Source organism: Cebidichthys violaceus, unplaced genomic scaffold (assembly GCF_023349555.1).
Source record: "Cebidichthys violaceus isolate CVI_PGR_0920_01 unplaced genomic scaffold, fCebVio1.0.p SCAF_12, whole genome shotgun sequence".
Lineage (NCBI taxonomy): Eukaryota > Metazoa > Chordata > Actinopteri > Perciformes > Stichaeidae > Cebidichthys > Cebidichthys violaceus.
Window position 1 is genome coordinate 16942232 of NW_027176285.1, and position 23346 is coordinate 16965577.

Here is a 23346-nt window from a genome sequence, read left to right on the forward strand (position 1 = left end):
CGGTTGGTCAGCTGACCGTGGGCCGGTCTGATGACTGTCAAACCCCTGATTCTCGCACCGTGACCCGGACAACCAGCACCAGACCGAGACGGGTCTCTGTGTCCCCGTTACCGGAGCTCCTGACCCGGTAAAAACGAACTCCTAACCCCGGTCTTCAGCTGGAGGCCCGGATCATTAGCTTAGCTTAAACTAGCCGAGCTCGTCGCTGACAGAGCCGCGGACCCACCACAACACTCTCCCCCGGTTGGTCCCACTCCGAGGCCGGTCAGCCGGTCGCTTCTACCCAGAGTCTTTGTGTCCTCCAGCCGACCACCATGGCTCTGTTGGACCTCGCCATGCAGGGACTCTCCGTGTTCGGCCTCATCCTGTTCTTCGTGCTGTGGCTGATGCACTTCATGTCCATCATCTATGTGTAAGTCAACCTGCTCAAGCTAAGCTAACCTCAGCCTGCTAACGGTTAGTCAACCTGCTAAAGCTAAGCTAACCTTTAGCTAGCTAACGGTTATAGCCGAGCGACGCTCCTGTTCCTGTCTTTCTTTCTGATGTGTTTCTTTTTGTTTACGTCTTTGTGACCTTTTAAAAACATGAAGAGTGAAACAAATGGAAGTTTCTCTGCGGGGCTCTGGGTGTGTTGACAGCGGATAAAAACCTCCGCGTCTGATCGGTTATCTGTTGGGCGTTTTCCTGGTTTTAGCTAGGATCCGTGTTCTCTCCAGGAAACAATACATGAACTCATTAATTTTAAATGATGCAGTTTATTTGAGATGTAACGTGTTTTATTCCCTCCTACAGATCACAGGTGTAGCTCGGTTCCGTCAAAGGTTCGGCGGCGTTCGACGCATGAATTTCCTGTTTTCCTGTTGACGCAGAATTACACCTGAAAGAGTCGAGATTTACTCTTGTTTTGCTCTGCGCACGTTGTTTACGCGCAGTCATAAATAAACTAATTGTGTGTGGAAGAGTTGGGAGTCGCTCCACAGTTCGGCTTTAGTCGTAGTGACCCTTAATCCAGGTTTTAATGAACGTCAGGCTCATTTCTCTCCGCTTCCTCCTCCAGCTTTAGCTACTAAAACAAAACCTGCAAAGACACGACAATAATGTTGGTTGTATAAACTACAAGGACGCTTTGAGTAATCGGAATGAAACCTTTTGCATTCGTTAGACAGCACAATACTCATTAATTTCCATAAATGCATATTATTATGTGTTTCTCTGGGTGACTTTAATATGTCAGATCTGCTGACTCTCCTTTAGTTCATACACATTTACATTGTAAAGAATGCATGTACCGTTTGAAGTTTCACCACACCTGTACACATCTGTAGAGCTGCTGTTTAAAGGCAGATGTTATTCATCACCACTCATGCACTGATGTATTACAGGTGAAGCTCAGTGATTGGACGGTTTAGTTTTGTCTCCCTGCAGCATCAGTGAGGACACATGTTGTCATGAACATTACTAGACTGTAGCTGTCAATCAAACTGATGACAGTCCACGTCTGTGAGAGAAACGTGGTGAAATCTGTGGTCGGCGGTCCAAATAGGAGTCCGACTTTCAGGACCAAACTGTCACATCGTGACTGTTGATACGTCGGCCAATCAGAACGCAGCAGGAAGCGATGCCGAACACACAGGTGAGCTAGCGTAGCGTCTGTTAGCCGCGGCGTGTTTCTAGTGTTCATAATGAACCACAGCGACGTTTACAAAGAAAAGATCCACGTCACTTTATCACGTTCTCAGACTGGTTTCCTGAGCGATGACCACTTCCTGTCTGTTTAATCTGCAGCTGCTGGATTTGCTTTATTGTTGTAAAATAACTATGTTTCACTTCATGCTTCAGTCTAGTGACTGTTTTCATGAGCTATTCATCTGCTGATAATTTTTTAGAATTGATTATTTAAACATCTTAAACGGCTGAAAGAGATTCAGTTTTCAGTCAACTCTGATTCATGGTTTCAGCTGCTGAGATATTCTGACATCAGTATGGATAGAATACTGTGGTTCTGATCCATTATACTGTGGTTCTGATCCATTATACTGTGGTACTGATCCTTTATACTGTGATACTGATCCATCATACTGTGGTTCTGATCCATTATACTGTGGTTCTGATCCTTTATACTGTGGTACTGATCCTTTATACTGTGATACTGATCCTTTATACTGTGATACTGATCCATCATACTGTGGTTCTGATCCTTTATACTGTGGTTCTGATCCTTTTTACTGTGATACTGATCCTTTATACTGTGATACTGATCTTTTATACTGTGATACTGATCCATCATACTGTGGTTCTGATCCTTTATACTGTGATACTGATCCATTATACTGTGGTACTGATCCTTTATACTGTGATACTGATCCTTTATACTGTGATACTGATCCATCATACTGTGGTTCTGATCCTTTATACTGTGATACTGATCCTTTATACTGTGATACTGATCCATCATACTGTGGTTCTGATCCTTTATACTGTGGTTCTGATCCTTTATACTGTGATACTGATCCATTATACTGTGGTACTGATCCTTTATACTGTGGTTCTGATCCTTTATACTGTGATACTGATCCATTATACTGTGGTTCTGATCCTTTATACTGTGGTACTGATCCTTTATACTGATCCTTTATACTGTGGTTCTGATCCTTTATACTGTGGTACTGATCCTTTATACTGATCCTTTATTCTGATCCTTTATACTGTGGTTCTGATCCATTATACTGTGGTTCTGATCCATTATACTGTGGTTCTGATCCATTATACTGTGGTTCTGATCCATCCAGAGGCGGATGCTGCACCATAAACATTCTTTCATGATGTAGATGATCACGATCACAACATCATATTTATAAACTCTGTTTCACTGAAACAGTCAAACAGACCAAAGTCTCATTATGTATCAAATCATTTGTGATTTTAATTGAACAACAATGTTCCAGCTTTCAAAGTTCAGAGGAGAATGAAAGTTACGTCCATGTTTTAGTCCTTTTAACATGCTGATGATCTCACAGACATGTCAACAATCTGTCTGTGATAACTTTGTGAATCTGTCGACGGGGATCTGGATTCAAAATATCAGTTTAGAAAGAAAACGGCGACGAACTCTCCTGAAGAGACGAACATGTTTTGCTCGATGACCAAAAGCAAACAGTTTGTTCTGACTCTGGTTTAGCTGCTGCTGATTAGGAGCCGGCATTTCAAAAGGAACCAACAGGATTATATTGGTTGGAATGGATTTAATTCTGATCAGATCTGAAAATTAAGTATTTCAAAGCAGATCCAAATATTTCTGATCCTAAAGGTTTGGATTTAGTAATCCTCTCCTGCCTTTTTCATCCGGACTAAACGCTGCATTCTGGTATTTTAAAACTGTTGGCTGGTGAGACGACCCATAACCCACACCCAGAACCACACCCAGAACGGTCCATCTAGAGGCTTTGATTCAGACAAAGAGTCCAATTAGGGAACCACCTGCCTCTTTATAAGAGGGACCGGTCCTTTTTGTGATAATGATGTGCCTGGTGACTTCTAATGGGACATCTGAACATTGAAAAAGAATGAGGAAGTGAGTGTTGAGCTATGAGGTTAGATTATCTTCATGACAGTCAGTAGCCACAGAAATATAACTATTTTTATCTATGCAAAAACAGGATATCATCACTGACTCACTGTTCACTTCTTAATGAACAGTGTTCAGGATTCATTCTGTCACGATAACAAAGTACTGAAGCCGTCTGAACGCGTGGTGAGACAGTTTGCTGTCTGCAGACGCATGAAGACGTTAGCTGACTGTCTCTCTGTGTCTCCGTCACTTTCAGGCGTCTCCATCTCCACAAGAAAAGGTCGGAGGTCAAGCAGCCGTTTGGGCAGCTGGCAGGAGTTTCTTTGCTCAAGCCGCTGAAAGGAGTCGATCCAAACCTGATCTCCAACCTGGAGACATTTTTTACACTGGATTACCCCAAGGTGAGGCTAGCTACCCCCCCACCCAGCTCATAACATCTCCCTACCATCCAAACCGACCCTAAATACCACTCAAGTCCTTCTAATTACCGTCCCACTGCCCCGTCTACCGTCCCACTGCCCCGTCTACCGTCCCACTGCCCCGTCTACCGTCCCACTGCCCCGCCTACTGTCCCACTGCCCCGACTACCGTCCCACTGCCTCGACTACCGTCCCACTGCCCCGCCTACCGTCCCACTGCCCCGCCTACCGTCCCACTGCCTCGACTACCGTCCCACTGCCTCGACTACCGTCCCACTGCCCCGCCTACCGTCCCACTGCCTCGACTACCGTCCCACTGCCCCGCCTACCGTCCGTCTACCGTCCCACTGCCCCACCTACCGTCCGTCTACCGTCCCAATGCTCTGACTACCATCCGAATGGCCGGACTACTGTCCCACTGCCCCGCCTACTGTCCGACTTCCTTGAGTACAAACCAGTTTGCCCAGCTAAAGTGTGACTGCTGCTCCTCGATAATTTCCCAAACTACCATCCGATTGCCTGAAGCTACAAACTAACTAAACCTGATCTGTTTCCAGGCAGGGATCTGTGCACTAATTTCAACGTTTGTTTTGCAGTATGAGATCCTGCTGTGCGTTCAGGATCAAGATGATCCAGCCGTTGACGTTTGTAAAAAGTTGTTGGGCAAATATCCCAACGTAGATGCTCGATTATTCATTGGTGAGAAGAGATTTCTGTGGTTTGTTCTGTCATTCAACATACTGTGTTTATTTTATCACGTGGAGGTTATGTTCTGTTGTAGTAACTGACTTTATCCTCATGGTTTTTTTAAGCCCTTCGTTAGCAGACAACATTAGCATGTGTTGTTCTTTTGTTCTCAGGGGGGAAGAAAGTTGGAATCAACCCCAAGATCAACAACCTGATGCCGGGCTATGAAGGAGCCAAATATGGTCTGGTCTGGATCTGTGACAGCGGCATCAGAGGTCTGTAAAGTTACATTTTAGATTTTCACTGACATACAAGCTTTAGACTTGTTAATCATAAAGCTAACTCTTTGTGTGTGTGTGTGTGTGTGTGTGTGTGTGTGTGTGTGTGTGTGTGTGTGTGGCGCGCAGTGAAACCCGACACCCTGACAGATATGACCAATCAGATGACAGAGAAGGTGGGATTGGTCCATGGGTTGCCGTATGTTGCCGACCGGCAAGGATTTGCCGCCACACTGGAGCAGGTAAGCCTAAGAAGCTAACAAGCTAACGTCAGACCGATGTAATGTAATGTTTTAAACTGTTTGTTTAAATGCTATTTAGCATGAGCTATTTCTTGTTGCTATTATAGATATACTTTTGAATTACTCTTCATATGCTGTTATTTTTTACCTTCACTAACTGTTGGATGCTAACACATGATGTGGATTTTGTTCAGATTTTTCTCCTACTACGGCCCTTTTAAGATTCACCAATGATGGTGATGATGTTGATATAACGAAAACTTCCGTTTGTTTTACCGTTATCGTCTTCTTGATAAACTTTATGCTGTTGGTGTTTCTCAATAGGGATTACTTTGGTTTAATTCAGTGTGTTTCTTTTCATCAAAATCAATCTGGTTATTTAAATGTTGTCCCACAAAGATCTATTTTAGAACCTTTTACTTTTCTCTATTTATATTAATGATCCTCCAAAACATTTGTTCCAATTATTTTCTCCGGTTATATGCAGATGACATGATTATATACACGCCTTATTTCGATATATCTAAAATTCAAAGCACTCTGCAATCAGAATGTTTTCTTGTTCTCTTTGACACAATGTTGTTTCATGTTATGTTTGTTGTGACTTTGTGTCTTTAAATTTATAATTATAATTATTATTTTGATGCTTAATTTTGTTTGAGGGCTCGCTTGATTTTATCCTCTAACAAACAGAAAAAACAGAAACAACTGTTTTCTCGTTTCGGTAGTTTTCTTTATTTTGTTGGTGCTAATAGATGCTAATGCTAACCCGTTGCCCAGGTGTATTTTGGGACGTCCCACCCTCGCTCCTACATCTCCGCTAACGTGACGGGGATAAAGTGCGTGACGGGGATGTCGTGTCTGATGAGGAAGGACGTGTTGGATCAAGCCGGCGGATTGGTCGCCTTCGCTCAGTACATCGCCGAGGATTACTTCATGGCCAAAGCCATCGCTGACAGGTTAGCACGTTAGCACCGGTTGAGTTAAGTGTTTTTATTCATAACCAAATGGAAGTCATTTATTTTTATTTTTTTTACTGTCCGTCCTCAGAGGCTGGAAGTTCTCCATGGCAACACAGGTGGCGCTGCAGAATTCTGGGTCGTACTCGATTGGCCAGTTCCAGTCACGAATGATCAGGTGACCTCAGAGCTATCCGATTTAAAGTGTATCCTGTAAATCTTTCCTGTTATACTATATATTCCTGATATATGTTTTCAAGTTATGTTTTATATTTGTAAGAGTTTTTATGTGATTATTTCTTTACAACTACATTTTGAAAATATCTAAATGAATGGTTTTTTGAGTTATCTCCACAGTTTTAGGACATTTTACTTTCTTTTAAGATGAATTTCAATGATTCAAAGAGGTGGCTAAATGTATTATTTGTTAATATATTTTCTGTTACATGTGGTTCTAAAGGTGTTTCTTTAGAGTTAATAAAGTGGTGTTTTGTGTCTCCAGGTGGACGAAGCTGAGGATCAATATGCTTCCTGGCACCGTGCTGGAGCCCGTCTCCGAGTGCTTCCTGGCGAGCCTCATCATTGGCTGGGCTGCTCATTATGTGTTCAGGTACTCAGCCAATCAGAGAGTAGGAGCAGGCACCTGGTTATGTGTCAGTGAGAGAACCTTTAGAACTGTTCTGCAGATGTTTGACAGGAAAACATATATATATATATATATATATATGAACATAATTGTGTCTTGCAGGTGGGACATGATGGTCTTCTTCATGTGTCACTGTCTCGCCTGGTTCATATCGGACTACATCCAGCTGACTGGTGTTCAGGTACAGACGTTCTACAAAATGATATGCTTTTAATTTGAAAGGTTTTTTTTGTAGATAATTCAGACTTTGTTATGAATATATCTTTTACAAAACATTTATACGCTTGATGTATATTTACGGATTTTTATATTTTTATTTTAGACTTTTATTTTGAAAGAATATCTTCAAGCAATTTTATTTTCTAAACATGACATCATATATTTGTTTCATTTAGTTTTTTCAGAAGTTGATCAAATGGAAAATAAAAGTTAAAAATAATCTAAAATTAAATTAAAAACATTGGGAAAAAAATAATGAAAATAAAAAGTTATGAATGTATTTCCACACATATTTATAGGTTTATTTAATTGTTATTATTATTGGATGTTGATCGATGACCTCATCTCTCAGGGCGGCCAGCTGTGCTTCTCTAAGCTGGACTTCGCGGTGGCGTGGTTCATCAGGGAGTCGATGGCGGTGCAGATCTTCCTGTCGGCTCTGTGGGACCCGACCATCAGCTGGAGAACCGGTCGGTACCGGCTGCGCTGCGGCGGCACCGCCGAGGAGATCCTCGACGTGTAGTTACCGTGGCAACCAGCTGCAGCTTCCTCCTCCTCTTCCTCACGACCCCGAAGAGGAGGAGGAAGAGGACAGAAAGAGACTGATGTTTGTTTTTTGTTTTTTATGAGAGAAAATGAAGAGTGTGTTTGTATGTATGTGTGTGTGTGTGTGTGTGTGTGTGTGTGTGTGTGTGTGTGTGTGTGTGTGTGTGTGTGTGTGTGTGTGTGTGTGTGTGTGTGTGTTTTTAACTATTTATGGTTTTTTTGGTGCTAAAACTAAACGATACCAGAACAAGCCAATGAGAGAGCAGGACAGAAGTAAAACAAAAAAGAAAAATAAGTGAGGGAGTGATGCGTCGCACTGAATCATCTGATCTTTGATCAGAGAAAACAAATCAACCAATCAGGAGAGAGGAAGAAGAATCCTTTCTCCTGATTGGCTTTTGAGCGTTTGTGAAGTTTTTTTTTTTTTTTTATGGAAGCTAAAATAATTACAACTGAGAATGAAACGGTGACGTTTCATCACTACTGAATACTTTATGTTTAAATACAACATGACATATTTCTGTCTTTGTAATCACTTAAATTCAGACAGATGGTTTTCAAACTAAAATATTTCCGTTCTATAAACGACGTTGTTTAAAAGTATTCAGTGGTGGTTGAAGTGTTCAGTTCATTAATTATTACAGAAGTTATTTGCTTTCATAATTTTTGCAATGAGAAAAAAAAAAAAAGATTTTTGGCCAAAAAACAAAACAAAAAGACAAAAGAGCCTAAAAATTAAAAGTCTGTTATTATTTGTGGGAAGAATTAACAAAGAAAGCAAAGTGAGACGTTTTCTTGGAGACACTGATTCAAACAGAATATATTATTATTATTATTATTATTATTATTATTATATACATATATATTATAATATAATGTGGAGGTTTTTAGTGAATCACTATTAGAACAATTAGTGACGGACATTTGATGTTAATCAGAAACATCAAACACTTGAGATCATTTACGTCTTTTTTTATTCCTCAAATCTTCAAATTATATATAAGTTTTTATATATATATATATATTTAATTAAATATAACAGCAAGAAAACGTCTCTCGATTAGTTTTCTCTGAGTGTCAATATGAAAAATATTGATTTGTGCAGCTTTTTAAAACAAGATACAATCAGCCAATGAGTGAGAACGAAGTCTTGATTTTTGTCTTAAAAAGAACAAAACAAACAAAAACAAGTTGCATTTTACAGAAGAAAACTGCATTTACTAAAAAAAAAAAAAAAACATTTTGTAACTTCGTCTTCTGTTTCTCATAATTCCAAAATTGTTATCTATTAATTATAAAAAAAAGTACGACATCTTTATTTTCGTATTATACAAAATCATTTTCACCTAACAAGAGAAAAACTGAACCTTCTGTTAAAATTAAAATATCTTTATTTTGTTTTTACTTAATTGGTTCATAACTATGAAACACATTTAAAACGACTTAATGTCATTCTTGTGAGAACTTTTTTTCATAGTTACAAAATCTGTTATAAAAAAAGAACTCATAATTACGACACCTTTTGTTTGTGAATATTAAATTTGTATCGTGATTGATTCAAAATGGAAATAATTATAAAAGCAGTAAAATCTGTTCGGTATTTATAATAAACTGTAGGAGATCTAAACTCTCACTTTAAGAAATGTCTTAATTTATTTTCTTTATTAAATCCTTTGATGTCGAGTTGCCACAGAAAAACAAAACGTGACAAAAATGAGATCGGCCAGTGAGATCAGAGGATTTTTGTTGATTTGTGAATCAAATTAGTTTTCTATTTTTTTCTATATATATTTTTTTTGGTTAAGTTTTCATCCCCAAAAAAAAAAAAAAACTTAAACACAATTCAGCACTGAATGAATTCCAGTATTCTGACACTTAAAGGTCGCAACATTTCAAAACATCAAATAAAACACAGGACCAAAATATTAAACAATAAAGTTACAGAAAAAAAAAAAATCCACATTTCTGAACTTTGTTTGTTTTGCAGAGTCTGAACACTGTGTGTGTGTGTGTGTGTGTGTGTGTGTGTGTGCGTGTGCGTGTGTGCGGGCAATCGCAGGTGTTTTTTTAAAGCTGTGATGCGTTACTGTTAGCGGTTAGCTGTTTGCGTAGCCACGCAGGGTTTGGTTGATGACATCAGCTACGAGTCGGACGAACCTCTGTTGCCGTCGTCCAATAGGATCGGTAGGATTCTTATTTGTTTATTGTTTTTTTGTTTTTTTATGACAATTATCTGCTGTAGTCTGCGAACCGACCAATCACAGTGAAGGATTGTGTCAACACAGGAACAATAAAGTTTTATCCTTTCAAAGCTGAACTTTTAATGTGTGTTGTTGAAAATGCCCCACAATCTAATGACAGATTGTGGGCGGGGCTTGCAGGAACCGAGAACAGCCATTGGTTGCCAGATTATTTATTTATTTATTTATTTATTCAGTGACTCATGCTACAACTTCCTGTCTCACTTTCAGAATAAATAAAAATTCAATCAACCACAGAAAGCCCCCCCCTACGTCATGCACTGATTGGATATTAAAAATGTTTGATATAACAACAATCGTCCTATCTGCTCCCACAATGCACCACTAGTACTTAACATTCATTAGCATAGAAAAACAATGGATACATTCAGGTACAAAAACAGTTCAGCAGTGTTAAAGGGAAATAAAAATGTCAATGTAAATTTCGAGAGAGAACTTCAAACCAGCCCGTTCAGATATTCTAAATTTAAAAACGTTCTAATTAACTGAAAACACATTTAAATGTATTCAGGCAGGTTTAACAAAATATATTTTCAATAATTTGAAACACTTGAGACAGTTTTATGTTTTCATGTCTTCATGTTCTAAGTAACAATACTTGTTTCACATATAACAGTACATATTAGTAACGTGGCAGGTATGCAATGTAAATAAATAAAACGTGTACTTGTTACATGTTGCAACTGTTTATGAACATGTAACATGTTACACAAGGGTACAAAGTATTTAAAATCTAACATGTTAATTACACATCACAATACATGTATTATTACGTCAAAGTCAAGTATGTTTTAAAATAAAAGTATAACAAAACTTGTCAAGTATAACAAGTAGTATTGTAATGTTTATACAAGTTTGTCCTGTTTCAATACTACACTTCATAATACCTGTATTTTAGCAGGTAGTTTAAGATATGACATACTTGTATGTAACAAACAAGTATAATACATTGCAAGTAATAACTTATAGTTAGTATACAAGTGAAGGATTCACTTGTATCTATATACGTCTAACATGTTTGTAACGTGTATTGTCAGAAGTATTGTACCAAGTATTCAATGTGTGTAACATACAACTTTAGTATTTAACATGTAAAAAGTATTGTGTAACAAGTAACATGTTCCAGGTAGTAACTTACAAATTGCAGGTATTGTAACGTGTAAGTGTCACAAGAATGTGAGATACAAGTTTAATAACTTGTAGTTGTAACGTCTACACTTGGAAATTCTTAACACACTTCATAATACATGAGTAATGTAACGTCATGTTACAATGTAACAAGTGTAGCGTCACATTAACATGTTACAATGTAACAAGTGTAGCGTCTCATTAACATGTTACAATGTCACAAGTGTAGCGTCACATTAACATGTTACAATGTAACAAGTGTAGCGTCACATTAACATGTTACAATGTAACAAGTGTGACTTCACATTAACGTGTTACAATGTAATAACTGTGACTTCACATTAACATGTTACAATGTAACAAGTGTGACGTCACATTAACATGTTACAATGTAACAAGTGTGACTTCACATTAACATGTTACAATGTCACAAGTGTAGCATCACATTAACGTGTTACAATGTCACAAGTGTAGCATCTCATTAACATGTTACAATGTCACAAGTGTAGCGTCACATTAACGTGTTACAATGTTACAAGTGTAGCATCTCATTAATATGTTACAATGTCAGAAGTGTAGCGTCTCATTAACATGTTGCAATGTAACAAGTGTAGCGTCTCATTAACATGTTACAATGTAACAAGTGTGACTTCACATTAACATGTTACAATGTTACAGCTGTGACGTCACATTAACATGTTACAATGTTACAGCTGTGACGTCACATTAACATGTTACAATGTCACAAGTGTAGCGTCTCATTAACATGTTACAATGTTACAGCTGTGACGTCACATTAACATGTTACAATGTTACAGCTGTGACGTCACATTAACATGATACAATGTAACAAACGTGACTTCACATTAACATGTTACAATGTCACAGGTGTGACTTCACATTAACATTTTACAATGTAACAAAAAATCTTTAAAACAAAATATTTTCAAAATAATGTCTTGCTGCAAATCTTGCTAATAAGAACAGTTTCATGAAGTTCTGAAATGCATGCTGGGAAATCTAAAGTGGGCGGACCTATGTGAGTTAAAACCTTCAGTCGGCTTCCTTTGGTCTTAATTGATTGTTGTTTTGATTGATGGAATGGGCGGGGCTACATGCAGATGGAGGCGTGGTTATATGGAAAGTTGTAAATGTACGGTCACATTGAATTCTACAACATCCCGACACATGTAGTCCTGAAACAGGATGTGATGTCACGAAAAAAATACATTCACTTCATGTGAAACGAGTAACTTTTTCAAGTAAAGACATGAAAACATAAACAATTACAAAACTGTACGTTAAAACAGTAGAAACTTGGATACTTGGAAGAATTTTAAAACAGTTTGGAAAGCCATTTAAACAGGAAGTGATGTCATAATGAGAGACTGAGTTGGTCCAATTAAAAGGCACACAAACTTTGGCTTGGTTTGACCCCCCCCCACACACACACACACACTTTTCAAAGCTTCCAAATTGTTTCCCGAAATGTGACCTTTTTCTGCTGTTACAAAATGATTATGTAACATTTTTTTATGAACATAAAAGGAAAACCAAACAATTTAATTTAAATAAAAAACTATATTTTGAATGTTTTTGCTGTAACAAATAAATTAGCAAATGAAAAACTTAAATATGTTTAATGTCACGCTGCATTTAATAGCTAAACAAACCAACAAGTAATATATAATATTTAATATTTAACCCAATCAACTCCGGTCAGAAGGTCAGAAACAGCAGCTTCCTGTTTTTTTGTGGCTTATTTCCTGTTTACAGAAAATCATTGACACCAAAAATCACCCCCCCCTAAAATGTTTAACTAGAGATTTAAAAAAACAAGAGCTGGATTTGAATTAAATATTTTTTTTAATAGAAAAAAGGGAAACTTGAAGATCAACCAATCACAGCTCAGCTTGTTACACACACATACACACAAATATATATGTATGTGTATATATATATATGTATATATATATATATATATATATATATATACACACATACAGATGTATAAATACACACACGCAGGACATTGAAAGCTTTACTATGTCATGTCTTACAGTATAAACACATTCCTGATTAAAAAACACTCAATATATGACAGAAAACAAAATGATTCTCAACTGAAATAAACTTCAATCAAAAGTCGTCATCGACACAAACCACCACCAGAACGCTCCACGTGAACCGTCTACGTGAACCCTCCACGTGAACGCACCACGTGAACGCACCACGTGAACCCTCCACGTGAACGTCCACGTGAACCCTCCACGTGAACGTCCACGTGAACCCTCCACGTGAACGTTCCACGTGAACCCTCCACGTGAACCCTCCACGTGAACCCTCCACGTGAACGTCCACGTGAACCCTCCACGTGAACCCTCCACGTGAACGTTCCACGTGAACCCTCCACGTGAACGTTCCACGTGAACCCTCCAACAGATTAATTAAAAACAGAATAATTGATAGAAATAAGGCACAGAAGACAGTTTGTTGAGCTAAAATTCTACAACCATAGTAATAATAATTTAAGCCAATCAGACGGCAGAGTGAGAATTCTCTTTGCAAAAACTTCTAATTCAAACAATTTTTGTTTTAGAAGTTGAAAAGGCAGTTTACAATTTAAACAATAAAAAAAGGTTAAAAACCTCAATGATTTGAAAATTGAAGAAAGATTATTTTTTCAACATAATCTCAATAAATAACTTCAATTTACTGATGTTATTTGTATTCATGCTGAGTAGCTTTAAATATAAAAAAAGAATAACTAAATCTTATTTCTATTATTTGGGGGTTTTGAGAAAAAAAATCAAGTTTTTATTTTTTTTAACGCAGAAGATTTTTTTCTTTCATCACATTAATTTAACATTCAGACGAAAAACAGTTCAGCTCACATTAGCGGCTCATGTTGGACTCCGTTACCCACAATGCATTGCTACTGGTCGCTCAGTCTGCTCAGGAATGTGCTGTGTAACCTCTGTAACCGTGGCAACCGCCCTGCGTTGTGACATCATCCGTCACTGTGATGTCATAGTGTTTGTAGGCACAGAAAGCTCTCCCATTGGTCCATTTGTTCCCACCGTGGGCCAATCAGAAGCCCTGAAGCAGTCAACAGTAGAAGAAGACTCGGAGGTCAGATGGGGACTAGGAAAAGGAGACTCAGAGGTCAGATGGGGGACTTGGAGAAGGAGACTCGGAGGTCAGATGGGGGACTTGGAGAAGAAGACTCAGAGGTCAGATGGGGGACTTGGAGAAGGAGACTCAGAGGTCAGATGGTGGACTTGGAGAAGGAGACTCGGAGGTCAGATGGGGGACTTGGAGGAGGAGACTCGGAGGTCAGATGGTGGACTTGGAGAAGAAAACTCAGAGGTCAGATGGTGGACTTGGAGAAGGAGACTCGGAGGTCAGATGGGGGACTTGGAGGAGGAGACTCGGAGGTCAGATGGTGGACTTGGAGAAGGAGACTCGTAGGTCAGATGGGGGACTAGGAGAAGGAGACTCGGAGGTCAGATGGGGACTAGGAAAAGGAGACTCGGAGGTCAGATGGGGACTAGGAAAAGGAGACTCGGAGGTCAGATGGGGGACTAGGAGAAGGAGACTCAGAGGTCAGATGGGGGACTAGGAGAAGGAGACTCGGAGGTCAGATGGTGGACTTGGAGAAGGAGACTCGTAGGTCAGATGGGGGACTTGGAGAAGGAGACTCGGAGGTCAGATGGGGGACTTGGAGAAGGAGACTCGGAGGTCAGATGGTGGACTTGGAGAAGGAGACTCGGAGGTCAGATGGTGGACTTGGAGAAGGAGACTCTGAGGTCAGATGGGGGACTTGGAGAAGGAGACTCGTAGGTCAGATGTGGGACTTGGAGAAGGAGACTCGGATGTCAGATGGGGGACTTAAAGAAGGAGACTCGGAGGTCAGATGGTGGACTTGGAGAAGGAGACTCATAGGTCAGATGGTGGACTTGGAGAAGGAGACTTGGAGGTCAGATGGTGGACTTGGAGAAGGAGACTCGGAGGTGCTGGTTGTGGTCCAGCTGGTGGTCGTGCAGAGCGATCAGAGCCTCGATGGCTTCCTCCACAGACGCCAGCTGCATCAGAGCCATCTTCCTGTCCTTCCTGTGACATCAAAGGAAGTGACATCATTACGTTCAGCTCACATTTCTTAATTTAAAGGACTTGTTTTGCAGGTCTTGTTACTCACTGGAAGAACTTGAAGGCTTTGACTGTGAACCCTCCGGAGGAGAACAGATCCTTCAGCACCTCCTCGCTGACCGACGACCTGCAGACGAAGACGGAAAGTTTAAATATGTCGAGGAAATATAAATACATAAATATAAAAATATATAAATATATAAATATACAAATATAAATATATACGTACAGTTTCAGCTCACTAAGATGGAGAATATTTTAAAAAGTATAAACTATAACTATATTTAAATACATAACATAATGTAATAATGAAGACGTACGGGATGTTGGAGAGGTGCAGCGTCGCTGACGGAGGGAAGATATTGTTAAAGTTTTTGGATCCAGGTTTTTTGAAGCGGTGGAGGGCGGAGCCTGAGAAGTCCCGGGTCAGCGTCTGCTCCTCTTGCCCCGCCCCCCCGCGGGGCAGCTGCACCACCGGGTGTTTGGACAACATCACCCGAATCACGTTACCATGGAGACGCTGACCGTTCAGGTGACTCATCGCTGTAACAACAAATATAAAGAATGATTACAAAATGACTGAAGAACTGACACATATTATTTTTTACCATTTAGTCATAAATCTAATATTTTAGATTTAACTTATTTCAGTATTTTATAAAACGTAAGGAGTATTTATTTATCATTTTTTGTAAATTTTTGTTTCTTCTTTAAAATGTGTATATTTGCAGTTGTTCGTCACAAAGCTTTAAATAAAGTTTTTGAACAGTTAAACGTCTAAAATCTATTTATATATCATAAGGTAATTTTTCCATCACTTAATGCTCATTTCATTAACTAATTGATTCAACTGACTTTAGAGTTTCCTGTCTACATGCAGTCATGTTATACATTTTAATTATGATTATTTGTAAATATTGTTTGTGTATTTCTTTGATTTCTTAAATAGTTTCTTTCATTAAATTACTAGAAATATTTCTCATTAACTTTCATTGAACCAGAAGTATTAATAAATTAAAATAATAATCTGTTGACACAGAAAACTATTTTCACTTTGAGATAATTCATTTAACATCTAAAGATTCAATAAAAAAATCTTCTTTTCTGTTTCCACCACATGTCCTACAAGGAAATACTTTCTCCAATATGAAGGAAACTGTGAAGAAGAAGAAGAAGAAGAAGAAGAAGAAGAAGAAGAAATGCAGCTGAACCGGTTAAAGAGGAAATAAAAGCGTCGGACCGAGTTGAGCCTGCGTGTCGTCGCTCATCTGAACGAGAGCGTTTTCCTTCTTGTTGAAGAGGATCTTCACTCTCTGGACGTCCCCATAAACCCCTGAAAACACACAAACACACCGTCAACACAAACACAATGACCTCAATATCACCCTTTAATAAAGGTTCCTTCTGACCAGAAGAATTTATTTTACATTATTTTGTATTATTATTATATCATATATAAGTTATATGTTATAATTTTATTATAACGTAAAATGATTTTAATATAAACATGTAAACACAGTGAATGAATAATTAAGTGTGTTTCTTACCAAACAGGATGAAGAGGCTGTGAGGAGAGACGCTCTGTAGAGACAAACAGTGTTAATAAAGTTATTTTAGAACGCAGCGCTCCGATTGGTCGGTGGCCGTGAGACCGTGTGACGTCTGACCTCTGGGTTCAGGTTGGACACCAGCAGCACCGAGTGACCAGCAGGAGGCGCCACCTGCAGGGAGACACGAGGAGGAGACAACAACGGACCGGGGACGGACAGGGACAGACCTGAGGACAAAAAAACTTAATTCAAAACAGACACACAGGACAAATATAGGAAGAGGAGGAGGAGCTGCTATAGGAGGAGGAGGAGGAGGAAGAGGAGCTGCTATAGGAGGAGGAGGAGGAGGAGGAGGAGGAGGAAGAGGAGGAGGTGCTGTAGGAGGAGGAGGAGGAGGAGGAAGAGGTGCTGTAGGAGGAGGAGGAGCTAAAGGAAGGTAAAAGTTATTACTCATTTTAAATTCTCACCTGTGTGTTGATGGAAGGTCGGCTGGAAAGCTGCTGCTCCGTATGGAGGGAGAGGTACACCTGTAACACACACACACACACACACACACACACACACACACACACACACACGGTTAACAGACTCGGGGCGATTCAACCAGTGAACAGGAAGTGACCACATGTGGACTGAGGAGGAGTCACGTAGAGACTTGTCAATCAGCGTGTAGCCCCGCCTCTAAATCATCCCCTCTTTATGGTCTGTTTGACTCTAAATGGAGCATAATGTACTAAATGAACATCATGCTGTGTTGAAGAAGACTGTAAACTAGAGATTGAGACCATAAACTCATGTTTACAATGTTTACTGAGGGAATAAATCAAGAGAGAAGTAGAGTCATTTTAGACTAGACTTCTATACAACCAGAGGAGTCGCCCCCTGGTGGACACTAGAGAGAATGTAGCTTTAACACGTGAAGCTAAGTGGCCTGTTTGGTCCTCCAGCTAGCAGAGGTTAGCGTTAGCTCATCCTACCGAAGGCGGCGGCGGGGTCCAGCTCTCCTGACGGGAGGTCGGCTCTGGTGAAGTCTCGGCTCTTGTCGTTGTTGTACTTCACGTTGAGCGCGCTCAGTTTGGAGAAGTCGATCCTCAGCGTGCAGCAGCCGTTATAGATGTTCTGACCGTCCAGAGACTGAAAGACAGGAAGTCACAACGCTGCAATCTGATTGGACCAGAGCTTCATCAGAGACTCTGGACTCTAAACAGTACATTACTAATATGTATACGTGTGTGTGTGTGTGTGTGAGCGTGTGTGTGTGTGTGTGTGTGTGTGTGTGTGTGTGTGTGTGTGTGTGAGAGCGTGTGTGTGTGTGTGTGTGTGTGTGTGTGTGTGTGTGTGTGAAAGCGTGTGTGTGTGTGTGAGCGTGCACGTGACTCACAGCCTTGGCGTGATGAGCGTGCACGGTGTCACTGAACTGCAGCAGAGCCTGAAACTGATTGTTTCTGGTGAACGTGATGATCTTCAACACGGAGCCGAACTTACTGAAGATCTGAAGAAACACAATAATAAACCCATAAACACGTAATATATAAATTATAATTACAACAATATTAATAGTAATAATAAACTGATCAGTGACCTGCTGCAGGACCTCCAGAGTCACCGGGTAGAATAAATTCTCTACGATGATTCTCAGGACGGGACTCTGACCGTGAGCTAAGCCCCGCCCCTCTCCCCCCGACGCCATGTTCCCAGAATGCACTGCTGCTGCACTGATGGCCTGCAGAGCTGCTCTCTGTCCACAAACAAACGATTCAAAAAGAACAATCACACGTAAAATATAATTTCAATAGTGGGTTAAAAAAACAAACTAATCAGTTAAGTTATTAAAAATATAACAAATTAGTATTAATATCACCATACGGTAACTTTAATTAGTCTGTTATAGTTAGATGTTGACGAGCGCTGCAGCTCCTCACCTGATTGGTCAGATTGTCGGTCTTGAGCTCGCGGTGGGTGGAGTACTGGATGAAGATTGGCTGGTTCCTGATGGTGGGCGGGGCCGAGGTATAGTAGTTCACCATGGTAACGGCCGCCTCCTCCGACGCCATTTCTAAAAACGCCTAAAAAAAAATCAATTAATGGAAATGAAAACATTAATAAATGACGTCAAGAAAAAAGCTTCTTGTATCAAAAAATCTTTTACAAAGTAGGTTTGAGCATAAAATATATAAAACAATATATAGAACAATATATAAAACTATATATAAAACAATATATAAAACTATACATAAAACAATATATAAAACAATATATAAAATATACAAAACAATATATAGAACAATATATAAAACAATATATAGAACAATATATAGAACAATATATAAAATATATAGAACAATATATAAACCAATATATAAAACAATATATAAAATATATAGAACAATATATAAAACAATATATAAAATATACAAAACAATATATAGAACAATATATAGAACAATATATAAAACAATATATAGAACAATATATAAAATATATAGAACAATATATAAAACAATATATAAAATATATAGAACAATATATAGAACAATATATAGAACAATATATAAAACAATATATAAAATATATAGAACAATATATAGAACAATATATAGAACAATATATAAAACAATATATAAAATATATAGAACAATATATGGAACAATATATAGACGTCACATAGAAGTCGAGCAGCATAAGATAAGTAGTTAGCTGTTAAATGTTATCTATTAGCTATTAGCAGTTAGCTGTTAAATGCTAGCTGTTCGATGTTAGCTATTAGCTGTAAGATGTTAACTATTCGCTGTTAGATTGTAGCTATTAACAGTTAGCCTTTAGCAGTAAGCAGTTAGCTGTTAGATGTTAACTATTAGCTGTTAGCAGTTAGCTTTTAGCAGTTAGCTTTTAGCAATTAGCTGTTAAATGTTAACTATTAGCTGTTAGATGTTAGCTTTTAGCAGTTAGCCGTTACCTGGTTTTTGGCCTTCAGCGATAACAGCTTACTAACTCGGCCGAAAGGAAGTGCCAGAGCGATCACTTCCTGTTCAGAGACGTCAGCAGGAAGCTGACGCAGGTGAAGGACCGGAGACGGGACGGACTGAGCGCGCTCAGAAACACACAGCCTATCGGTGCCATCCACTGCAGACAGACAGGTGAGTCGAATAATTAAACACACAGCAGCTTTAAAGTGTGGGAGGTAGAGGGAGGTAGAAGGAGGTAGAGAGAGGTAGAAGGAGGTAGAGAGAGGTAGAAAGAGGTAGAGAGGTAGAGAGAGGTAGAGGGAGGTAGAACGAGGTAGAGAGAGGTAGCGGGAGGTAGAAGGAGGTAGAGGGAGGTAGAAAGAGGTAGAAGGAGGTAGAGGGAGGTAGAAGGAGGTAGAGGGAGGTAGAAGGAGGTAGAGGGAGGTAGAAAGAGGTAGAGAGAGGTAGTGGGAGGTAGAGGGAGGTAGTGGGAGGTAGAGAGAGGTAGAGAGAGGTAAAGAGAGATAGAGGGAAGTAGAGAGAGGCAGAAGGAGGTAGAGGGAGGTAGAAAGAGGTAGAGAGAGGTAGTGGGAGGTAGAGGGAGGTAGTGGGAGGTAGAGAGAGGTAGAGAGAGGTAAAGAGAGGTAGAGGGAGGTAGAGAGAGGTAGAGAGAGGTAAAGAGAGGTAGAGGGAAGTAGAGAGAGGTAGAGGGAGGTAAAGGAGGTAGAAAGAGGTAGAGAGAGGTAGTGGGAGGTAGAGGGACGTAGTGGGAGGTAGAGAGAGGTAAAGGAGGTAGTGGGAGGAGTCTCACCTGTGGACAGACTGGAGGTGCTCATGTTCGTAGAGCAGCTGAAGGAGGAAGTGAACTCTGATTCCTAAAGAGAGAAACAATAATAATAATAATATAAGTGACCACTTTATTAGGGACACCTGTTCATCCCGTTCATTATAATAAAGAGTATAGTCACGTTTATAGACGTGTTTATTAAATCACATGTTTAGCACTGAGCTGCTTTTGTCCTGGACTTCATTATAACCTTATAAAAATAAGAATTTATGTCAGAGCTGTTGTATTTAATGTATATATAGTATGTATATACTCAGTATATATACCATATAATATAAATATTACTGCACTAAATCAACGGTTCACATAACATGTTCCAGACCCCAAAGATATTTAGTTTACAATTAAAAAAATATCAAACAGAAAAATATGTTTAAAAAAATAGAGAACAAAATAAATGGTGAGTATATAAAAAATCAAAAATCTAATAAATTCAAATCAATCAAAAAACCTTGGAACCAAATAATAGATATTTTTGTTTGATAATTTCATTAATTATAAAAAATGGTTGTTAACTTTCTTTTGATCGACTAATTAATAAATATTTCTGCTCTACTTCCATATGTATTATACGTGTGTCATCTCTTTATAACTAAGTGAAATAATTCCATCATCATTTATCCATGAATCACTTGATTGATTGATCCATAAAATATCTGACACCAGAGAACAATAAACCATTTATCGACTTATTGATTCATTGTTTCAGCTCTGGAAACTAAAAAAGGCTGTTTATTGTTTTGTATTTTTATTGTTTTGTATTCTTATTGTTTTGTATTTGTATTGTTTTGTATTCTTATTGTTTTGTATTCTTATTGTTTTGTATTTTAATTGTTTTGTATTTGTATTGTTTTGTAATCTTATTGTTTTGTATTCTTATTGTTTTGTATATTTATTGTTTTGTATTTTTATTGTTTTATTCACATAATGACCGTTAAACATTGTACATAAATTAGGAAAATATATAAATATTTAAGAAAATAAACATGAGACCTGAGAACATTTTTGAACATTTTGAAGTAATAAATATATAAAATATTAAAGTAATCATGTACATTATTCATGCACTCAGTTATCGCGGGATTTCAGCCAATCAAACCCCGCCGCTGAATCGTCACTCTTCGCTCGCGACACTTTCAACCAAAACAAAACCAGAAAAAAAGCGACACACGGGCGACAAAACAGCGCGTGAGGTGCGGAGAAACGGGAGCGCGGAGTAGAGGGGAAGAGAGGGGTCGGTGGCGGGAAAGTGTTTCAATCAAGTAAACAACAACAAACAGGAGGAGGGGGAAGGGGGGGGGGGGGTTGACGCGAAAGGCTCGCGCAGGTGCGGTTCAGTCGCCAAGGAAACGTGAGGGTGGATGGAAGGAAAAGACGGCGGCGGGAATATTAGGGAAAGGTTTAGGGGATGGTGTCCACGCGCTCACCCGTCCATGGTCCGCGAGGAGGAAGGAGGAAGGAGAGGAGGAAGGAGAGGAGGAGAGGAAGAGTTGTTTTGGTCCGCGAGACCTTCCGCACCGCAGCCAGGCAGCAAAACCAACGAAGAACAACGAGCTCACTTCCTGTTTGGTGACGTAACGGGAGAAAACATGGCTGCTCGCGCGGACACGCCTCAGATCAGAGGGATCGATAATAATACTAATAACAATAATCAATAAATGAGTTTGAACGGAGAGAAACACGTTTAAAATACACACAAATATTTAATACAATCAGATGTGTCGCCTACGATACTCACTATTATTTTATTCACCTATTTATTTATATTTATATATATACATAAATATATAATTGTTTAATCTAGCTTTGATACTCAGGTCTCTGAAGAGTCAATTATGTGTGATATGTATTTTTCATAATTATTTTATTATGTATCAGGAACTGCATGAAAAAGGGATTTATATTTATATATATAAAAAATATATATAAGAGAGATAATATATAAATATTTAATCATTTTATACATTATATTTTATTTATATATATATATATATATATATATATATATATAAATATATACTGTTTTAGTCAATGTAATGACTAAAAAACAACTATGTGAGTAAAGTAAACATAATTAAGGACATTTGAATGGATATAACAATAACTCAGACTATGTAAGTTATAATATCTATGTGAAATAATTCAGTTAATGGTTGTAAATGAAACAAATACAATAACTTTTATTACAGTTTACACACACACATATATATATATAGTTGAAACCAGAAGTTTACATACACCGTGCAAAAAGACACATAACACTTTTTTTCTCACTGTTTGAAGTTAAATCAGACTAAACCTCTCCTGTTTCAGGTCCGTTAGGATTACCAAAATTATTTAACTTTTGCTAAATGTCACAATAATGAGAAAGAGAATTTCTTAGAGAATTTTATATTACTTTCTTTGAGGTCAAAAGTTTACATACGCCAAAAGTACTATGTCTTTAAACAACGTGGGCAAGCCCAGATGATGATGTCATGGCTTTTGAAGCTCCTGATAGGTTCACTGACAACATGTGAGTTAATTGAAGGCACACCTGGGGATGTATTTTAAGGCCACACCTCAAACACTCTGCCTCCTTGTTTGAAATCATGGGAAAGTCAAAAGAAATCAGCCAAGAAATCAGGGAGAGAATCGTGGAGCTCCACAAGTCTGGTTCATCCTTGGGTGCAATTTCCAGATGCTTGAAGGTTCCACGTTCATCTGTGCAAACAATTATACGCAAGTATAAACATCATGGGAATGTCCAGCCATCACACCGCTCAGGAAGGAGACGGGCTCTGTGTCCCAGAGATGAACGTGTTTTGGTCCGACATGTGCAAATCAACCCCAGAACAAAAGCTAAAGACCTTGTGAAGATGATGGCTGAAGCTGGTAAGAAAGTGTCATTATCCACAGTAAA

At 38.8% G+C, this 23346-nt stretch overlaps 2 protein-coding genes across 2 annotated transcripts; one reads left to right on the forward strand and one right to left on the reverse strand.

The window, feature by feature from the left end:
* On the forward strand, positions 1–9881 carry ugcg (UDP-glucose ceramide glucosyltransferase). Its single transcript, XM_068706836.1, has 10 exons — positions 1–412; positions 3825–3969; positions 4584–4686; positions 4848–4949; positions 5082–5194; positions 5975–6153; positions 6245–6331; positions 6656–6763; positions 6902–6980; positions 7371–9881. Exons 1-10 carry the CDS (start codon positions 315–317, stop codon positions 7539–7541), a joined length of 1185 nt encoding a protein of 394 aa, XP_068562937.1. The 5' UTR covers positions 1–314; the 3' UTR covers positions 7542–9881.
* Positions 9882–9965: 84 nt separating this feature from the next.
* Positions 9966–22008, reverse strand: LOC137869410 (polypyrimidine tract-binding protein 3-like). The gene is made up of 14 exons (XM_068706837.1): positions 21872–22008; positions 20409–20472; positions 19609–19775; positions 18575–18718; positions 18235–18390; positions 18034–18144; positions 17630–17786; positions 17120–17179; positions 16770–16879; positions 16650–16683; positions 16343–16435; positions 15423–15645; positions 15152–15229; positions 9966–15066 (listed from the first exon to the last, which is right to left on the reverse strand). Exons 2-14 carry the CDS (start codon positions 20431–20433, stop codon positions 14934–14936), a joined length of 1491 nt encoding a protein of 496 aa, XP_068562938.1. The 5' UTR covers positions 20434–20472; positions 21872–22008; the 3' UTR covers positions 9966–14933.
* Positions 22009–23346: the final 1338 nt, after the last annotated feature.

Bases quoted from the DNA above. Each gene is read 5' to 3' on its own strand.
- ugcg (XM_068706836.1), top strand. From the start codon at position 315: ATGGCTCTGTTGGACCTCGCCATGCAGGGACTCTCCGTGTTCGGCCTC. The intron at 4,687-4,847 runs GTGAGAAGAGAT...TTTTGTTCTCAG, and splicing joins AGATGCTCGATTATTCATTG to GGGGGAAGAAAGTTGGAATC. The intron at 4,950-5,081 runs GTCTGTAAAGTT...TGTGGCGCGCAG, and splicing joins CTGTGACAGCGGCATCAGAG to TGAAACCCGACACCCTGACA.
- LOC137869410 (XM_068706837.1), bottom strand. From the start codon at position 20,433: ATGAGCACCTCCAGTCTGTCCACAG. The intron at 19,776-20,408 runs GTGAGACTCCTC...GTCTGTCTGCAG, and splicing joins CACCTCCAGTCTGTCCACAG to TGGATGGCACCGATAGGCTG. The intron at 15,230-15,422 runs GTACGTCTTCAT...CTTCGTCTGCAG, and splicing joins CTGCACCTCTCCAACATCCC to GTCGTCGGTCAGCGAGGAGG.